The 20,430-nt window shown below is 44.3% G+C and overlaps 1 protein-coding gene across 3 annotated transcripts; it reads right to left on the bottom strand.

Annotated features, from left to right (window-relative positions):
- Nucleotides 1-100: 100 nt before the first annotated feature.
- LOC121597143 (arginine kinase-like) lies at nucleotides 101-19,565 on the bottom strand. Of its 3 annotated transcripts, XM_041922699.1 has the most exons (18): nucleotides 19,245-19,565; nucleotides 18,983-19,163; nucleotides 16,560-17,071; nucleotides 11,651-11,707; nucleotides 11,370-11,524; nucleotides 10,978-11,289; nucleotides 10,744-10,896; nucleotides 10,323-10,510; nucleotides 10,115-10,229; nucleotides 8,046-9,215; nucleotides 6,116-6,412; nucleotides 5,590-5,739; nucleotides 4,931-5,084; nucleotides 4,130-4,287; nucleotides 3,650-3,773; nucleotides 980-2,939; nucleotides 206-265; nucleotides 101-127 (listed from the first exon to the last, which is right to left on the bottom strand). In XM_041922699.1, the coding sequence occupies exons 3-16, from the start codon at nucleotides 16,675-16,677 to the stop codon at nucleotides 1,516-1,518; spliced, it is 4,575 nt and encodes a 1,524-aa protein (XP_041778633.1). In that variant the 5' UTR covers nucleotides 16,678-17,071; nucleotides 18,983-19,163; nucleotides 19,245-19,565; the 3' UTR covers nucleotides 101-127; nucleotides 206-265; nucleotides 980-1,515. The 3 variants fall into 3 exon arrangements, with proteins under 3 accessions (XP_041778633.1, XP_041778634.1, XP_041778635.1); XM_041922700.1 differs by lacking the exons at nucleotides 16,560-17,071; nucleotides 18,983-19,163; nucleotides 19,245-19,565 and adding an exon at nucleotides 11,943-12,644; XM_041922701.1 differs by lacking the exons at nucleotides 4,931-5,084; nucleotides 5,590-5,739; nucleotides 6,116-6,412; ... (8 more) ...; nucleotides 18,983-19,163; nucleotides 19,245-19,565 and adding an exon at nucleotides 4,394-4,600.
- Between the last annotated feature and the right edge of the window lie 865 nt (nucleotides 19,566-20,430).

Here is a 20,430-nt window from a genome sequence, read left to right as displayed (position 1 = left end):
TCCTTGCGATCGGCTTTAGTTTTTTGATTGGCAAAGTTGAACAAATAGTTTGCTAGGTAAGTGATCGGATCAGCGGGTCGCTTGTTGGCGATCTCCGTTAGCCCTTTGATGAGAGGATCTCCCAGAGCTGTGGAAATGTGAAAGATAGCAAATCTTAGTGTTTTCAGTTCATTTAGAGTACTTTACATCATTTCATGGCACTTACACGTTGCTAGGTATCGTCCTTCCTCAGTACGGAATAAAGGAATCTCAACCTGTTGCTCGCCTAGTTTTAGGAAAAAAAAACGGAAAAATGGGACAATTATATTTATATTCCACTTGGAACATAAGCTTTGTATCGATAAAAAAGAACACATATACACAGTGAAATAACAAAAGCATTTCTACGTTGTGTGTTCAAAGCCGAAAGGATAATTTCTAACAAATGTGTTGGTCTGAACTACTAGAAATAATGCAAATCATAATGAGAAATGATCGGTTTGCGCATCTACCATGGTTGTATGGATGGTGTCATGTATAATCGCTACTCTATGTAACACTGTAGACTATGCTATTTCTAAGTAGCGCCAACCGTGGAAAAAGATAAAGGTAGATTATTGTTTCTAAAAGAAATAGTTACATCAGCTTGTATGAGCAGAATCTGTAGTTGTATCAATGTACAGCAATGAACCCTGAAAGCAGTACGGTGAAATGAGACAGATAGAAAGGACAGACAGAAAGAAGGAGCAGGAAGTAGAAATAGGACAGCTGTTAAAGTTGTTTGCGATGACCTTCTCTGTCATGTTACACACCAGGCACTCAGGTTTGCTTGCCTTGACACACAACTCCACACAATAGAACAGCAATAATAACAAATTCTCATCACACATTTGGGTACAACAAAATTTGGTCGAGCAAGGAAAAAAGAATGCACAAATAAAAAGAAACAATAGGGGGCCAACTATTGCCTATCGCTACCACAATGGCAATCACTACTAACCCGGGAATTATTGGTATGTCAGTCAGTCTTGCTTGCGTCCTTCTCTTCCGTTTACAATCGCACTCGATCGGTGGAGCTCCTTCTTTCTCTGTCTTTCTTTGGCCGGGTTTGCATGCATGGGAAGGACTACCACTGCGTTACTAAGGTAACGATGGAGGGGGGGAGGAGTGAGAGAATACAGCCAACAAAGCTGAGGCGGCATCTAGCGGTTGCGTTACATCCGTTTTCCGTTCACAAAAATCCGCAATACGCGGGACAGTATAGTAAGGTTGGAAACATTGAAACATTTTGCTTTAACTACCACAGGGATGTACTACTACATCTACTACTCTGTACTCAGTATGGCATGGCAACAAAAGCGCACTAGTTGCGCAACAAACAGCACAAAATGGTTCAAACTGCTCGCCGTCACGTGGCTACGCTGTCACCGGTATGCGGACAGTATACTAGAAGACCGGTGTGTTTTTGGGAGAGAGGTTGTGGTGCTCATCCTTGCCATGTACGGGAGCATACACACACACACATAGGACACATGCTCAGTTCTGCGACACGGCACCGTCCGCTGCCAGGCTGTGCTTTTTCTTACGAAAGATGCGCAACAGTGTCGCCGCAATGTGCAACGAGTTCGACATGGACAGTTCCTTCTCGAGCGCCACCACGTTCGTGATGGCACTGCTAAAGTCCTGAAACAGTTGCCACTCGGTCTGGGCTAGGCTGCGCATGTTGCACATCCGCACCGTCGGACCGTCGCCATCGCCGGTGAAGAGCTGCAATCCGCGCACGACGCACAGGTGGCGCAAATTTTCCTTCTCCTTGCAAAGATGAGGTAGCACAAGCGTTAGCGTGAACTTTAGACCGGTGCCGAGAAAGGAGGGCCTTGACAGGAGACAGCCTAGGAAGTAGCTGTGCTTGAACATGATCCATTCCTCGAGAAAGTTCATGGCACGGCCGACCTTCGAGTAGGCGGCACCGATCGCCGCAGGATCTTTACTTCCGGTGCAGCAAAGCAATCGCAGGTGGTCTTGCGCGTTGACCCACACCACCAGACTGCCATCGACGCTGACGTACACGCCGCGCCCATACGGCCAATACCTTCCATTGATAGCGATCGATTCGGCCGTCTGGTATGGATCCGTGTGATCTAGCAACGGAATGAGCAGCCCATTGGTGGCTAATATTGTGCGAATTTCGGACGGATTTTCCAAAATTTCGTTCATGCTGTAGTACGTGCCCAGCTCCGTCTCCCCGGTGGCGTGCACAAAGTCCATCGAAAGCACACGCGCCGTGATCAGGCGCTCCACCTGCTCGAGCTGAGCGATACCGAGATTGAGCGGGAACTCGTACGCATCTAAATTCCTGGCACACTCGATCACACACCCCGTAATGTACTTCCCGGACGTGTCCAGATTGAGCTGCACACTGTCCGGATTTTCACGCAGTATGTTCCCATTGTTACTGGCCGTCGGAGAGGCGGCAGCATCCGGTTGCTGATCGTTGATCGCGTACCGTGGGAAGAACTGCATTGCCGGGTGTGGCATCAGCGGTTGCGTTCCCTCCATGCAGTGTACATCCTTGATCAGTGGCACCAGAAACTCCTGGAACACGACGAACACATCGTAGTCCGGTATAACGATACCGACGTTCAGGTCCTCGTCTAGCCGTTTCTCCTTGGTCGCCTTCTTCATCGCCGGCCAGATCAGGTCGAACAGATTGTGATCGAGCCGGGTTTGGCGCTTTTTCACCTTGTCGAAGACGCTGCGCTTCAGGAAGCGGGCCAAATAGGAGGTGATCAGGATGCGGAGCGATGACGCACTGCCCGGCACACTGTTGGTAGGCAGGCCGACCGACTTTACCACCAGATCGTCGATCGGTTCGTGGATGATTTTGAAGCATCGCTCCAGCGTTGTTAGCGTGTCGACGTCGTCGAGCGGCCGGCGGGCACTATGTAGATCGTCTGGAACTGATTGATTGTCCGTATCGGGGGCGTATCGGATTGAGGAGGAATTGAATGTTTACTAAGCAACTGGAACTAGGGTTAAAATCTCATGCAGGGGGTTTCGTAAATAAGAACCAACTGCTGGTGGTGTACTAATTATCCAAGAAGAACTAATCTGTTAATAGTTGATTGATGGGGAAACAATATTAAATGGCATGAATGATGTTCAAAAAGCAAAACCAACGTTCCAAAAAAAAAAACAAGGCTCTACCACTGTTCGCACTGCAGTTACACGAATACTGTGCCAGGGATTGCAATCGCAAACTAAAGGCCCTTTGTGCGCCATTGCGTGTTACAAGTTATAATAATGTGGTCACTCTAGTTTTGGAAATAAAATTTCCATGACCATGTTAGAAAACATTGAAGTAAAGATAAAAACAGACACTTTTAAATAAACCACCAAAAATGAGATCTAATTGATCCACCTTTCTCCACCATCTTCTTTACTTCGCAATGGCGCACATACCAAAAAACAAAAACAAACAAGAACTACTCGCGGTAATAGCGATGTGTAAAACTAGGTCACACTGCCACATATCGTAAGAAGGAAGAGAGGAAACGATTGCACGTTTTCGATGAACGATGAAGGGAAAAATTCTAAACAAAAACACATTACGCTTTACGGGACACAGTTTGCTGTGCGCATTCGCAGCGCAACCGTGATCCGTGCTCACCTTGATCGTTCAGCATCTCATCGGCGAGCTCCTCCTTGGCACCATAGTCGCGCAATAGTTGCCGATGGGAAAGGATACCCTGCGACTGCACGTGTCCGAGATAGTATTCGGCCGAATGGTTCAACTGATCGAAACGGAATGAAAGGCAGCGATTAGATGCATAGTGTTCGTGGCGTAGCACTAAATCGATCGGTAAACCGTTGTACGGAACGGTTCTTGCTGCATTCGATCGATGCTAGTGCTAGAATGCATATTTTATGTTTTCAATTGAAAACTAGTAGGTTGAGTTCAATTAATTCCTCTTCCTTCTTTCTTTTTTCCACGTGAAATGTCGCCCCTGCAGTGGGTCAACGTGTAATTTACATACTTTCAGCTGGATGAAAGTTTTCAAATTAAACGTTACGATCGCTTTCTCGGTGGTGCATAGCAGCACTGCAGCCGTGTTGAATGATTAAACGCACACAACTTCTCCATACTCACACTATCCTCCACCTTTGGGTTGGCGCCTAGGTGTGTTAGGAGATTGTAAAAGTGCCCATTGTCCTTGAGCGTGGCCGCATAATGCAGTGGCGTCCGACCATCGTCATCCGTTGCGCTGAGCGTTTCGGGAAACCGGCCAGCCAGATACCGCACAATGCCTATGGAAAGAGCGGGAACGGGGCAAAATGAAACAAAAAGCCAAATGTTAGTGTTCTGTAATTATCAATCCAAAGGGTGTTGCTTTCTTCTTGTTTTGTTTTGCACCGTTTATATCGTTGGATGCGGTACACATGCTCCCCAGGCTGCTTTTACGCTCGTCCGTGCTGGGCAAGGAAATGGTAACAACTGAAGACACGTCGTATTCTTACAGCTTACGACTCAAGACGCATTAGAAAACGGGTGCTCTAAGCACTTCCACCTGACAAAGGCGCAAAGAAGGATGAGTAGTAAATTATGACACAAAAGTGACTGACGACACGCTAACGCTTGCTGGTGCTCGGTGTCCTTCGGTGGCCTCGTTAGGTATGCATCGCGTGAAAAGTACGACGCAGTGTGCCTTCGCCACGAGTTGATTGTCAACGGAAAAGTGGAACGGAAGCCATGTATTCATGTAAATCGATCGATAAACAATCGAACTGACAATCGGGCTCGGAGTGTCGCTAGGCAAAGCGACGGGGTTGAGACGTCGTGCATCAGCCCCGACTCTTAATGCCCCTTTATATCCTTAAAAACATGGGTCCCCACGGGTTAAGGTGCTCAGCTATGCCACGAACCATAATGATCGAACGTTTGGACCCGTACCTGCATGACCGAATATTGTCGCCACGTGCAGGGGTGTTGCACCGTGCGGCGATACTTCGTCCTTTGCCGTGGCAAATTTGCGTCTATCCAGTGCGGACTGTAAATCACGCAGGCTTCCCTCGCGTGCTGCCAGATGGACACGACGTATTTTACCCTGAAAGAAGAAGAAAAAAGAAGAAGTATGACAGGGAGCTGGAGTAGGGGTGTTAGGGTGATGTAGATGCGATACAATAGCTAATGAGACAGGACAAATTAAATAGCCATTAGAGCATAGTAAATCACGAATATTGTTTGCTGCTTCAGTTTAGGATAGTTTGTACCTAGTTTGTAGCAACAGCGTAAGATGATTATTAATCTGAACATATTCTAAGCGTTCTGCTTAATTAAGCTTTTAGGTCTTGAAATGAGATTTTATAGAAATTTTCTATTTTGTAGGAAAACTAAGATATTTTCGGCCGGTCTCGGAAGGGTACAGTCCCCAAATGGACCGTGTATCCATACGTAAGACAGACTATCCTGCTAATGGTAATCAAAAAGTCACTGAAAGCCAAGCCCACAAGTGGTACAGGGTAGCCTTTGACCGACAACGGTTGTAGTGGCATAGAAGAAGAAAATTTACTTTCATATAGAATAAATAAAAAAAAAACTGATAGCTTTACCATGTATGCTGGGACATTGTCCAGAAATGCCTGTATTTCGGTTTGATCCGATTTCCGCCCAATCAGTTGCTTTCCCTCACCATTCAGCACAATTGCAGCCAACTGCTCCAGATCGGCAGAGTCGATTGCATCCTGCACCGTTTGCTGCATCTATGCAAATGAAAAATTGGTACAGTAGAGAAGAATAAAAAAAATAGAGTAAACCAAAAAAACTTCCATATATATAGTAAAATAACAAATAACATGTAACAAATGGGCACATGGTTTGAGGGACGATCGATACGACGTTAATAATTAAACACTGTGCCAATGATCGCTTTGGTGCAAAGCCATACGAACAAGTGTGCAGTTCAATTGGCAGGAAGCAGAAGTAACATGCAACGAATGAAAGCAGTGTAGTACATGCGCCATAGTGGTGACTTGAGTTTACAAGCTAATAATGCTACAATACGACTCACACGAACACAGACAAACACACAGACACACATTTCGAAACACTACCAAACATCAAGAAATAGGGTATTACATTCGGTTGATCGTCATGTTCGACGGGTGGATCGTTTTGTGATTGTAGCTGTCCTTGGTCCGGTTCTCCTTCTACCGTTCCTTCAATTTCCAGCACCTGGCTGGAGGCTTCCGTAGCGGCCGCAGTAGCTAACTGAGTCGATGTAGCTGACTGAGTCACCGTCTCTATTTCGGTACGTGCCATTGGCTCTTCTTTAGCTGAAGAAGTTTCATCGACAGCCTGGGGCGGGTCTTCTAGCTCTGGTTGATCGGGATGGGTTTCGGCAGTCTTCTCTAGAAGTTGCTCAGAAGTAGTGTTCTATCAGTGAGTTCGTCCCCATTTGTCGCAAACAGGTATTGAAATTGTTCCCCAACGACAGTTGAGACAGATATGGCATTGCAATCCAGTTCAATCAATGGAAGATAAAAGAATAATATCGTCCACATTAGTAATCGCTAAATGCTCCGACACGTGTGTGCATGTGTCCAGCAGGAGACGTTCACCGATTCTTGCCCAAGAAGTAATGCAAATAGAGGAGAGCAAAGTGTGTGTGTGTGTATAAAAGCACGTCACACGCCAGCATCACAGTGTACTTCGAAAATGAAAAGGGAAACGAGCATTGAAATCAGCCATGCAACAATATGCGAAACAATGTGGTGTTACAGAATAAAACAAACAAAACAAACAAGACGTGTTACATGAAATGCTTCATACTATATTTGAGGAAAAACCAACATCGACAAACGAATACACGGATACAAAATAGTGTAGAAATGTAGTAAACGATCATCACACTCGCTCTTTCTCTTACTAACTTTTCTCTCATTTTCTCTTTTTTATAACTATCTCTTTCTATTCCAAAGTGTCTGCTTCTCGCTATCTCATTCTCACTTAAATATTTCTATCTATTTCCAAGCTTTTAGTACATCGATCATATACTGTTCGTCTTGGTAGGCTTGGTCGATCATTACGATCATCTGATACACATTACGATCATCTGATACTTTTCATTTTTGCAAGAGTTTCAATAAATTTCCATGCCTTTCAAATCCTGTCAGTTGTGTGTGATTTAATGTTGTTATACGGATTACTTTTCACAGTGTGTACGATAGCAAACACACAGACACAATAGAGAAATGTACTAAGAACTACTACGGTTAATGAGTAAGCGCACTAGCAGATATGTGTGTTAGCAGTTTGTAAGCCTACTAAGGTGGTGGCATGATTGAAGTAAATAAACTACAAACAATCCCTCAAGCCATTCCTCGAAACTCACACGTACCCACATGCACACAAACACACGCACACACTGACTCACTTGTGACATAAAACACACAAAAGGCACGCACGTACACAAATATAAACGTTCTACTGATTGATCGCGAATTGTATGCTGCAGCTGATTTGCCACTTTTGGGTGTGAGTTTTTCATAAAATTAATACTGTTTTCGTCTTTTTCAAGTGTGTTAATTTATGAAAAAACAAGAAATTTAGATTGAACTGAAAATTATGAAATTTTGGAGGATTTATTCCTGGCCAAGAATTAGCTGTGATGAGTTCTGTTGAAGCTTGAATGTACTACTTTGCAGCTAGTAGGATTATCATCTTCTATTAACTCTGCTGTCTATTACTAAAGTGCACAGTAAATCTGTATTCTTTTTCTACGATCTATTCTAACGAGTCAATTAAGTCAACATGAACAATTCGTTATAGTCAATTGTTTGTTTCAGGGTTTAATTTCCCAAACCAATTTTCTAATTTTTGCAGCACAATAATTCATTCAACTTGTCTAAAAATCTACATACTAAACAAAACAGGACCAATCCACTAGGTGGTGTCCGAGTTTTTTTTCTCTTCCCAAACAAAAAACAATACAAATGCTTCACCATCCAACGCTGGGCGATCGATGGAGGTGGTTCATCAAATTCAAAGGACAGAACAACATCTATACCTCGTCGGGCGTACGGTAACTAGCGATCTTCACGTCTGCATTATTAGAGTCATCGTTCGCTTCCGAATTATCATCATCATCATCATCGTTATTATTCGCACCATCGTGAGTTTCGTTCTGTGCAGCGCTACCCACGGCAGAGCTCACTGACTTTCGTGATCCAATCGACGCTTTCCGATACGGAGTGGACGAGCGAGATGACTTCGCCGCTGTATGTCCTGGGGTAAGCGTTGAAGAAGCCGCTCGAGAAATGGTTTCCACCTCGGCACGGCTTATTGGACGCGATACTGGTGAAGTTGGTTCTTTAGCCGAGTTAGGATACGTGCGGTGAGCTGATATACCGCGTGTTTCTGGTCGTTCGCTCCCAGCAGATGTTAACCCATCTTGGTCACCCACGTCTTCCGGGGTACCGTTCGGCTTAACAGTTCCATTCATGTTCCCATTTGAGGCAGTATCTGGGCGACCGTTCGAGACGGCAGTTGCTGAAGAGTTTCTACTAACATTCTCTTTAATGTCATCTTGATCAGTCACTGTGATCGTGGACTTGATACTCCTCCCAGTAGTTGCCCGAGAATTGGGTTGCGAGTCCATCTGCTCCGAATTCTTGTCGGACTCAGCAGAGGTCACTCTTGCCGCATCCGGTAATGGCTCTTCAGGCTCTAAATCCTTTCCAAGACTATCCAGCTCAATGTCGTCATCTTTCGGTACGACCTGCTCCAAACTGTCCCTAGAAACTTCTGCTTCTTCCAGTGCAGCAGACGCAGAATTGGTCTCCTTTTCAAGCTCTACCTCAGCCGTGTTGTCCAACTCGTCAGTGTTTACTTCTTTAGCAGACGTATTGCGACTTGCTACAGTATCATTGTAATTTGTTTGATCCTCTTCTTCCACCGTTACCCCATTCTCGGTGTGACCATTTTCCGTATTATTTTCTTCAGCAACAGCATTCGGAGCATCCGAAACTGGTGCGCCTGTTTCATTCTTTGTCTCAGATATTCCCTCAGCTCTATCAGCCTCAGGCTCGGTTTGCTGTATTTCTTGTGCATCATCAACGCTATCATCACCACCACTATCGTCTACTTTTGCGCTCGATACATCCAACGGTGCATCGGTATCGTCGGGTCCTGCCGGTGGAGTGCTAATTTGCTCTTCATGCTCCACTAGCGTCCCATCCTGTGGAGTAGACAAATTGACACACTATTTGTTCCTAGGCATTCCGACAGTTATACCAGTATGTACAGTTTCGGTGCACAAATGCAAACCCATTACACATATGCACATCATAATACACAGATAGATACAGTTAAAATGAGGGGAATAAATAGAAGTTAAAAAAGTAGTAAGGAAAGTAGAGGGAAAACTAATGGTGCAACAGACACGCTTACATCGAGTCACTACTCCCGCACCAGTACTGATTTGGTTTTGTCTTGTTTTTGTAAGTTGATGTGTAACTGTTGTGGTGGTTGATGGTTGGCGCATGTACAGCCTAAACACGATCCTCGAGACGGTATCTAAACACATTAGCTAGAAAGTTTAACATCGCCTGTTGCTATAGGCAAATCTAAATGACAAAGAATCTATACCAGGACTGTAACACAAGGTGTAACTTAATGTTAATAACATTCATCTCATTGTTGGGTTGGGCATTTAAAGCATTCTTTAAAATTAAAAGTTTTCAGCTAGCTTGAAGAATTATTACTAACAATGAACTCTGAGATATTTTCAAACGAGGAGCTGTTGAACAAATGAAATGTATTACTGCGAACTACCTTTGTAGTCCTTCAAAAGACAAAAATAGATCAAATAAAAACAAACAAAAAGATTCAAACCTAAGCCCTATTAGATCCTTCCAACGTTAATGCACCTAAATGTATGCAATCGGTATAACACCCTTAAAGCCCTTCAACAAGAGGACAAAAATCAACAGGATATTGTGATGAAACACGCTCCAGAGACATGAACGATAACGTATCAACAGAAAAAAAGGAAATTGAAAATAAACAAAAAAGGGACACGGAAAACGACCCAAATCAGTTCCGCGAAAAACAAATCCATCAGTGCAAAAGTGTTACCTGTTTGTCCGATGTTTCTTCTCCCCCGAGCTCTTTCTCATCCACATCCTGGCCACCATTGGCATCGTCCTGCGCATCCACTTGCTCCTCATCAGCACTCCCTTTAGTCAGGCTGCTTTTACATAAAACAAGTGCAACCGTAATAATTGATCATAAATGCCTCCCGCTTAAAGTGAGGATCGTCATCGTGCAGACAAGACAAACCTACCTGCCCTCTCCATTCACGTCCCGCTCCTGGCCCAGCACGGTCAGCACACCGTTTGTGAGGTTGTGCACCGATTTCGATTTGCTGACCGTGTCGGCCGCCCCGCCTGCCAACCCACCCTCCTGCCCGCCGTCCGGATCCAGAAGATTATTCTGCGAAAGAAACGGTTTCATTCGCGTTGGCTGTGAACCCTGCGAGCATGCGATGCAAGGTGTGCGTTGTATCAACCGGAAGTGGCGGAAGAACGTAACGAAAGAAGAAAAGAAACAAGAAGAGAAACAAAACCCCATCCCAACGCCCAATCCCAGACCCAGAAGTGGGAAGTGGTGGGGGAGCGGTGGGTTGGTTGGTTGGTTTTGTTTGCCGGGGGGGTTTGTGGTAAGAAATCGGGCTATAGCAAAGCCTGCAACACACCGTAAGCTACCTCATCGGAGTCGTCCGGGAGCGTGAACATGGCCCAGTCGAAGTAGGCCGGGAAACCCTGCTGCGAAATTCGGGGCGCTTCCGGGATGACGGCCAGCAGCGATCGGTCAATGTCGCCCGGTTTGTTTTTGTAATGCTCCGCCGGTTTGTTGCGCTACCGATGGATGAGGAGAGTTGTGATATTAGTAGTCCTACCCCTTGGCATCGATCGAACTCGCTCACTCCCGTCACTCACATCGTCTAGTGCCGTTTCGTCTGCACCCGCCTGCACGAGTAGATTAAAGCTGCGTGCATTATTTTTCGCACTGGCCGCCCAATGGAGTGGAGTCTTGCCGGTGTGATCCTCATCCGACGACAAACTCGGCCACACGGACAGAATGTACTCCACAATCTGGGTGTGCGCTAGGCCGGCGGCTTTGTGTAGCGGTGTCAACCCGTTCGCGTCCTTGCTGGTAAGAATCACTCTCGGCGCTGGCGGTGCGGTCTTTTCCTTCAGCACATCCAGATCGTTGTCTATTACGGCCTGATGAATATCCTTGATAACTCCCTGCAGAGAACAGTGCAACAGGGGACAGTGTATAGTAGACCGTTTCACTTAACGGAGCTTCAGTTCCGCCTCAAACCTACCATGACATGGGGGACACATTCGAGGAACCGTTTCATACGTGGATGGTGTGAAGTTTCCGTCCGCAAACGCATACCCTGGCCGGCCCACAGCACCTTCGCCAGCTTGCCCATTTGTTTGTGATGCAACCATATTCGAATGCTTGATGGTTTGATCGCTATGCGGGGGCAGGAAATGTGGGGTAAAAAGATAGGACAGGGGTCCAGAAGCAAAGAGGTTAGGAAATGTGTATCGATCGATCGGTCGGATGGTGTGCCGTGGCACTCAAATGGGTCATTATTACCGTCCCTGCTCCGGTAGTCATTTTCCTTTGCTGCTAGGTGGTTGTTCATTTGGAGCACTGTAGTCGTAGAAGTATGGAAGAGTACAATAATGCGTTAGTAAACTTGAAATGATGAGCCATTTAGAATGTTTATCGTAGATTTTTGATATTTTAATCGTTAAAAACTTTGAGGATTTAGTTTAAAACATGCATAGAGATTGCAACGTCCTCGAACATCAACTCAGAGCGAAACACTTGAAATACAATCTTCATCTACGATCATCAAACGGGCTCCCTTCAAGTCACATCTTACCCTTTTGTTAATTTGAACCTTTTAAAACAGAAATCCTCGACAGTAAGCAGTATTGTCTCATTAAACCACTAGAACACTGTACACGAAATCCATCTACAAAGCACAAACTTCGCTCTCATTCAAACTTCAAAAGGTATCAATAATTCATCAATTAAACTGTAACACAAACAATGTTTCCACTGTCCATTGACGAACCCTCATCAACGCGCTAGCACACTTACTACACTGGCTTTCGACGGTGAAATGTGTTGGTCGTTTTTTTGTTCTCTCTCCTCTAAGTGATCCTTTTAAACCCTTCAAATGGACCACAGACCTATAGACACATCAGCGCAATGAGTGTTTAATGCGTTGTGGCAATCGAGGGAAAACATGAGGCAACAAATAGGTCATGAGAACCGAAACCACATGACACACACTAGATACAAACAGCACCACACACAAAAAACGATTCGAGTCCGTACCGAGACCTTAGTCAAGTTGGTAGAAAGTAAAACTTCTTCACGCACGACAGAACGATGGAGGGTTTGAATTTTATAGTTACTTATTGCACCACTCACACATCTGGATCAAGGTGTTTAGTATCCAGCACGTGAGTAAGTGGCAAGCTGCAACTTTCACTATTCCATTGCAGCCAAACGACGTGTGTGCGTGTATGTGTGTGCACGTCAAAGTCGTTCGAAACAACGTCAAGAACCGACAACGGACAGAACTAGACTGGGGCGTACCATTACACGGCATGGCCATGTAACGTCTGCGTCTGACTTGGTACTTGACGGTGAAGGTGCGATGCGATGCAGCTGGAGGCGTGGATGGGAAACGAACGAAGCGCGAGGCGTCAACCATTATTACACGGACAACGCGGGAGGCGTAAGAATCTATTTCCTCCACATTCCGTTCAACGCCGCCGCACACACAGTACAGGTTTGATAGATTGGAAATTGATTTCCCCAAAAGATATAATTTATTCGTCAAGGGGTGGCTTTTAGGGTTTTACCAGGCTGCTCCGTGGGTGCCCCTTCTTCTTCCTTCTGCTATATAGGTTGCATTTTGCGTGTCATCTCCCCTTCCCGCGGACAGTATGGTAGACACGCGCGTGTTTGCGCGGGGTATACCCCTGTGTCCCTTTCGTGTCTAAGTAAAGCCTAGTAGCTCACTCACCCAACAAAAAGGTGCTTTGTCCTTGCCGGGTTTTGCGTCGATTACGGTTCGATTGTTTGATTCGACTGTAACAGCCACTTTTATTGCAGTCTCGGTACCATCCGTAATAGAAGGTGTTAGGTGTATGGGAGCAACTGCATGGAAGAAGCATGGCGTGACGGTCGGAGTATGCACGTATATGTCTCTTTGCGGAAATGTGTGTGGCGTGTTGCTGGATAAGATAGAAAGCTGTTTAAAATCAATAGGATTTAAGAGCGAAAACAGGAGGAATTGTTTCACGTCAGAATCTGACTGCTCAAGATTGGATTCGATCGTAGCGATCGTATTTGATCGACGTAATAGTGCGAGAGAGTAGAGCCACCATAAATACTAGTCTCAGTTTTAACAGATTTAAAAGAAATTTAAAAGATCACATCACATAAAATGTTAGGTTACCTTAACGCTTAACCTTAACGCATAATACGTAAGGATATTCTTCTTCTCTTCTTCTTATTTGTCTCAAAAACCGTGGTTGATCTAGGCCTGTCATGAGCCACTTGACAATGGATGGTAGGTCTAATCAATGGAGTTGGTGTATTACTTAAAGGTTTACTAAGCAGGATAATCAGTTATATGTGTAGAATCTCGCTCCATGTGGAGTTTGAATGTTATGTACTGAACTCGTGCGAGTTGACAGCTTTGCTACGATACTGACTGATGTATGAGGATAAACAACTACCTAGTTTTGTTTGTATTGATCACCACATGGCGGCATTATGTTCCATTTATCGTGTGCTGACTGGAATTTCTTTTTTTTTTCATATAGTCTTTGAGACTACTAACTGCATTCGACTCTTCAAAAGCATTTACTCCCAGGACATTTCATCGCTTTTGAAAAGGTTTAGTCCTTGCATTTCCCGGGTAAAGTTTTTATCAACACGGAACTAATGTTGCATACAATCCGGCGCTTTGTTGTACGATTTCAGACGACGGTTATATTGCCTATATTTAGGCGTTTCATGCGAACATGCAGTCTAAAAGTAACGAGTCTGTACACTGTAACAAAATCCTAAATACGTTCGTTTGTTGATTTTTTAAATGTTCGTTTAAAAAAAATCTTTAAATCATTTGTTACGACTACGATGATATTTAAAAACTCATAAGAAACATTTTTCTATCAGTTTTGTCCCCTGAAGTTCAATTACTTAGTTTAGATAGGTGAATGGAACACCCTCTTTAAACTGACCACTTGATCCGGCCACCACCATCAGTATAATTTTAAATTACATTCGTTATGATGGAATAGTGTATTGATAGACCAAAGACAGAGGTGCAAGCATTACTGGAAAACGATTCGTAGTAAATTGTTGTTTGCATAGAGTGGCCAGCTCACGCCATCCAGCAAATACAATAGGCGACGTCATTCTTACAAAGTAGCTCAAAGGTAAAAGGAAGTACAGCTTTGTGGACATTCTAATTTCCATCCATTCTTCATCGCAATATTGTACAAAAGTCTGTCTAGTAAAGCAAATTTAGAAAACAATCAATCAAAATCATTGTCGATAGCGTATCAAAAATGTAAGCGTTTTATATGTGTCCGTAGATAGGTTCGAACGTTCGAAACAAGTGGGCAATTATTTTCTAAGGATCGTAGCCGGCACTGCACGGTCTCCGGTAGGATTGAGCAATCCACCGAGGGGTATGTGAATGACACTTTGAAGACAAGCCGACAAGTGTAGATGCGTAGATGGCCCCGTCCAATGACCTTCGGATGTGAATGACTTTTACAAATTGGACTGGAAATGTGCTTGGCAGACACGTGGAACGCTTCGTGGTACATCCCAAGCCAGGCCCTCCGAGGTGCGTCTGTCGTTTATGAAAAGGTGAATCGAAATGATTGACATAGAGTGTAAGGAAAGGAAAGGTCAAACTATCACTTGACTCATAGGAAAGCTGGGATCAACCTGTTAGCAAGAGAGCTTAACTAGCTTGCCCTCAAACCGTCGCCGTTTGTGACAGCTCTCGCATCATCTTGGAGCGCGTGCGTCTTCCAAGGTCTTGTAATAAACCTAATTAAGGGACATTTTAAGAATCGTCCCACTTAGCTGACGTTAAACGGCTTAATAGCGTGTTCTGTGGGTTCTTGGAGGTCTACGCTCAACCTCACCTTGAACAATATTGGGACATTATTGAAACAGGAGAGGACGTTAAGCCCCTACACATTTTACTGATTTGTCCTCAACAGCAGCTGTCCTCAAAATCTTGGTAGAAACAAACACCCTGATCGAAAGCTCGAGGCCATCATCGGCGGTTTGTTGTACCGGATGGACAGCACACTGGCGTGACAGTGGATGATTAAATGGCCGGTCATGTCTGAGTCATTGGGTGCAAACTCCGGTTCGGAATATGGCACGAACAAACAAAAAGGCCGATGCTATATAGTCATCAGCACGGTATATGTATGGCACTGTGTCTCTCTCTCTCTCTCTATCTCTCCCTAGGCGCTATAATTTATTTCCAGTCAGTATTGGTTCGATGTACGCGCACAATGACACACTTTACACACGCTGTATGACACCATTTTTGATCGAATGTCTGTGTGCAGCGGGGAGTGTTATTTTCGAGCTTTATCAATTATTCAGCCTGCATGGGAGCGAGTCCATGACGCCAGCAGTTTACCGGCAAATGTTCGAACACTGTCTAGAAAAGCCGCCGCTATAGATTATTCAGGCGCTGTATCTGGGTTATCGAAATAACCGTAATGACTGTCAACAACTGTCATATGGTATGGGTGTGACATTTGAAAATGAATTAATTAGATACTATTTGACCCCAAACCCAGGATCTGGCGGTGTTTCAACTACCCTGAAACATCTCGGGTATATCTGATACTACCAGAAATCTGAACCTTTCTTTGCCACAATGGTGACATACATTCATCATAAAGGTGAAAATGCATTGAAAGACTTTCCTAATTTCAATTAAAATTCGACAGCCATATGCAACATTTTGGAGCAAAATGTGTGTCGCAAATCATTTATAGTGAAGGCCTAACAACCAGGCAATAATTTCCATTCCAACTCTTATAACTAATAAGTCGCTTTATAAGTTGAACGTAGAAGATATTAAAACATTGCAGTTATCTTCATAAAAGAGCATTTATTGCGTGCGGTTGCACCGTTGCCTTGCTTCTGTGATAATTTTCGCACATTAATTTATATTTTTTATTGTACACCTTTTGCTGATTTGTTTTGCCTTCTATTAGCGACCAAACTCTTAGCAACTGGATAAAAAATCCTCACGTGCCACGCGGAACTTCTCCCGCCAATCATAAATCACTGGGCGTCTCCATCGCCATACGCCCAATCGATACATCTGTACGCGTTAAGCGGCAACCCGAAAAAAGGCGCTCCACCCCCCGCCCCCCTCCTCATTTACACAAAGTATGACGAATGGCCATTCAATTTCAAACAAACTTACCCTTGGGTGGTGATGAATGGAAGTACAGCCCATGTGCTCTTCGGCGGTGGTGGTGATGATGATGATGATGCCGTTCCCGTGCAGCCGGTGGCCCTGGCAATGTCGGAAGTGGGGCCATACCGATCCCTTTGCAAAAAAGCTTCACTCTTCAAACACACACACCCACGTACAGCACAGCCCAACAAAGGAACCGAAGAGTTTGATGATGTGCCGCTAGGCTTACCCGACCATATCAGGTTGAATTGACGAGTCACCCTAGGTTAGCTTACAGACAAACACAGTAAAGTAAGGGATTTTCCACCCCCAAACAGTCACTAAGCTTCAAATCGGAGCCATCTTTTAGCCGTTACGAAAAAAGTAAACAACCACGTTCGCTTGCGTAAGGCACTAACGGCACCGATGTAACGGATGTGTGTTGTAGTGCAATGTTGTTTACCTTCTAATTACATGCGCTCGGCACAAACAACTGCTCATTGTTTTTCGATAGTGTGTCGTGTTGGTGTGGTGGGAACCTGCAGGAAGAGAAGGGAAAATGGGTAAGGTGCATCGTTTAATTTAAAAGTCTCATTTATTTGCGCGTATCGTAAATCTGGAATGAAGGTGAACTAGTAGGCCAAGTGGGTTGGGCACTGTTAATTGGACCTACATTGCTAATGTCAATATTAGCCAAATAGCTTGTTAGGTGTAGTTTGATTGCTTTTTAACGGCTGTGTGCGTACACGCATACTTGCCACGTTCGTTCTCACCTGTAAGTAGGTAAGTAGTAGAAGCGGTATGGTCTAGTGCGAACCCTAAATGCACAATTGCTCATAACTGTTTTTCGATAAATTATCAAGTTGTGGGCATCGATCCATGGGAGGACACGCTTACAATTCGCAGTCTATCGTGCATTCAGACAGACACACAGTGGATCGGCAGCCAATGGAAGGGCCGTCAGGTCCATTCTGTTAGACAGCCAGGCAGTATAGAATGTTCATCATCATTATGTTTGCAGAAACCGATCGATAATCATCCAAATCCGGGGAGACAGTATGGAGACGGTTGGCCCAATGATTGTCCAACGATCGAACGAAAAGTGAACAATAATGTTCAATACGACACTGTAAATTATAGAACTGAACAAGAGGATAATTTACAAAGCATTCTAAACGTGCTAAAAGCTTCGGAGGTAAAAATGGGACTAAACTTATAAATTTTACAACCTGATGGGCTCTAAGCCTAGGATGGTCGGTAAGCTTTGCACCTTAAAGAGTTGAAATATCCGTAGAGTAGAAACTTAAATAGCCAAATTGTAAAACCACGTGGCTCACGACTTCACATGGCTACTGTCTATCTAGGGGATCCAAGAAGGCTTTGCTCTCTTCCAAACAAAACGAACATGGCATGAGAAGGTCAACTCAAGATACTCTCGGATGTCGTTCGATAGATCGTGATGGCAAGCGATTAAAGTTCTGTTAATCCTTTCTTTCCTCTACAGGTCGCATGTTGTCAAAACGTGGTCAAAGTTCGTTACCAGATTATCATCTACTTCAAACTGGTCAGTCCAGATCCTTAAATATGGTTGACATTGACATAAACTACTTTCACATGAGTTCAAAAGTTTTTAAGAATAATAAAATTTAAAATACTAACTTAAGGAAAATAAAACCTTCTTCTTCTCTTACTCGATATTGTTGGTGTATACAACCACTAAATTTCATCGAACCACATGTACCAGTATGTGCACATGATTATCTCGTGCCGGACAGACAAATTGGCTTTCAATATCGATCGAAGTTAAACAACAATTGTCAACGTAATTTGTAATGCATCAGAGAAAAGAAATGCTATAGGCTAGAGAGCTGCGACTGAAACCTGTAATCGATCTACTGCATCGTCTCCCCACCACCTCTCCTCCCCTTTTCCTTTTGATGCCATTTTTTCCAATTTCCCCCGCAGGAATCTATGTTAGCTAAATTTTCCGTGCAAAGACCTTGACACTCAGCAACAAACGAAGAGAGAAGGTAACAGTAGACATAAAAAATCCGCTCAAATTGTTTCCTAAGCGATCGGAAAGCGCACATTTGCGCGCCACGTGTTAATGCGTCCGCTTGAGCAGCAGCAAGGTGGTAAAAATCAGCACATACACGCGAAAACCATTCCTCCCGCTCGCCTCTTGTACGGGGTCGGCAGGCAGGAGCTATGGTATGGCCCGAAAAGTTTTATCCCCTTTTGTTACAATTGCAGCCTTTCCACGTGGTTCATCAAATTCGGAGCCAGCTAACGCCACCAGTCGGGTCCGTAGCATAACTTTGTTTGCCGGTAGTTTGGTGGCCATTGAACAACTATTAACACCAGCAAACACTGCACTGCATTGAGCCTTCAGGCCCGAACTTTACGTACTACCTACCGACCCACAAGACTAAAAATAAATTCACACTCACGAAAGCACTAACAGCCGTTACGTCGGACGATTTTCTGCACGATTCCGTCACTTTCCCTTGCAACTTTTGCGCCCAAAGTGCACCAGTAACTACCGAACGTAGTTGGCGGGAAATGTTCAAAACGGCAGTTCATCAACCACGCTTGCTAATGGAAAGGGCTTTCTTGTTTCACACCATTGAACTGAACACGCAAAAAGGATTAAAAAAAAGAGAAGAAAAAAACAATAATTTCAATATCCTGAGCGATTTGGCAATCACGTACAAGTTGATATCCGTATCGGCGATCGAATCTCCACGCCACACACTTCCCACGTGTCGGGAAAGTTGAAGTGTGCACTTCGCGAAGTATAAATAGCTACTGACGGATGCAGTTGCTCCTGCACACTGGGCACTGGGTTCCGCACCGAGTATGTCTGCTCCCGCGATGGTCAGTCAATCAGCCGGTTGTAGTGGTAGTGGCTTTGTTGTGTGTGCGATGCATTCGAATTCACCAAGCTTCGGTGCTTCCACCACCAAGCTGGGTGGGTGGTGTTGAAGTTAGTAGACACGCAGTCCAACTGAAAACACACGAAACGGCTTCAACGGCAAACGTTACCACGCTGTGGCATGCACAGTATTATTCGTAGTCCCTTCGCTGGACTGCTCTTTTATTGCCTTCTCAATGGGCAGCACACGCACAGACAAACCGTTCCCATACCAGCAGCTACGCCTGGCTTACCAATACGTGAAAGCTCTCCCAGTCGGTGGGTCCAAGGATATGTATGTATACAATTTGTTTTTTAACTTTTCCTCTGTCTCTGTAACGAAGAGGGAGCTGTGAAATATGCATATTTAATAATCTCTCTCTCTCTTTGGTCCAGTTTCGGATAATCATTCCAATGGAAGTTTTTTAAGCTTCTTAAGGCAAACAATTGTTCACAAAAGTTGGAAATGACAACTTTTCACAGTTTGTAAGAATAATCATTTCTATTGTAGGATAATAATTATCAATAGAGTGTGGATGGGTTATTCAATGACAGTGAATCAGTTCCTCTTGATGGGGATTTGATATGGTAAATATTTATAGATTCAAACCCAGTGGCGGATGTAGGATACCGTGCACTATGAGGCGGCCTCTAACAAACCGCGATCATAAGTAATATTTGTGCTATTTACGAGATACATCACATCGAATTTTATTTAAAATTGGCAAATTTACTTGTAAAACATGGTTTTAAGCGTTGGAAATCCAGATGGCGCCACTGAACAGTGTTGTTACAGGGTTTTTCACATGTTATAAATATTTTGGCACACAATATAGAGACATTCGGCCTGGCTGAGCAAGGGGGTCATTTGTGTTGGTCTTAATCTAGGTGGTGGTCTTCATACTCTAGAAAAAGTCTTTATACTGGGTGCCAAAATCTTTCTAACTAGTAAAAACCGTGTATTTCTTTACTGTGCATGGTCAC

Source organism: Anopheles merus, chromosome 3R (genome assembly GCF_017562075.2).
Source record: "Anopheles merus strain MAF chromosome 3R, AmerM5.1, whole genome shotgun sequence".
Taxonomy (NCBI): domain Eukaryota; kingdom Metazoa; phylum Arthropoda; class Insecta; order Diptera; family Culicidae; genus Anopheles; species Anopheles merus.
The sequence above is the reverse complement of the archived record's forward strand: the minus strand, read 5'-3'. Positions and strand labels throughout refer to the sequence as shown.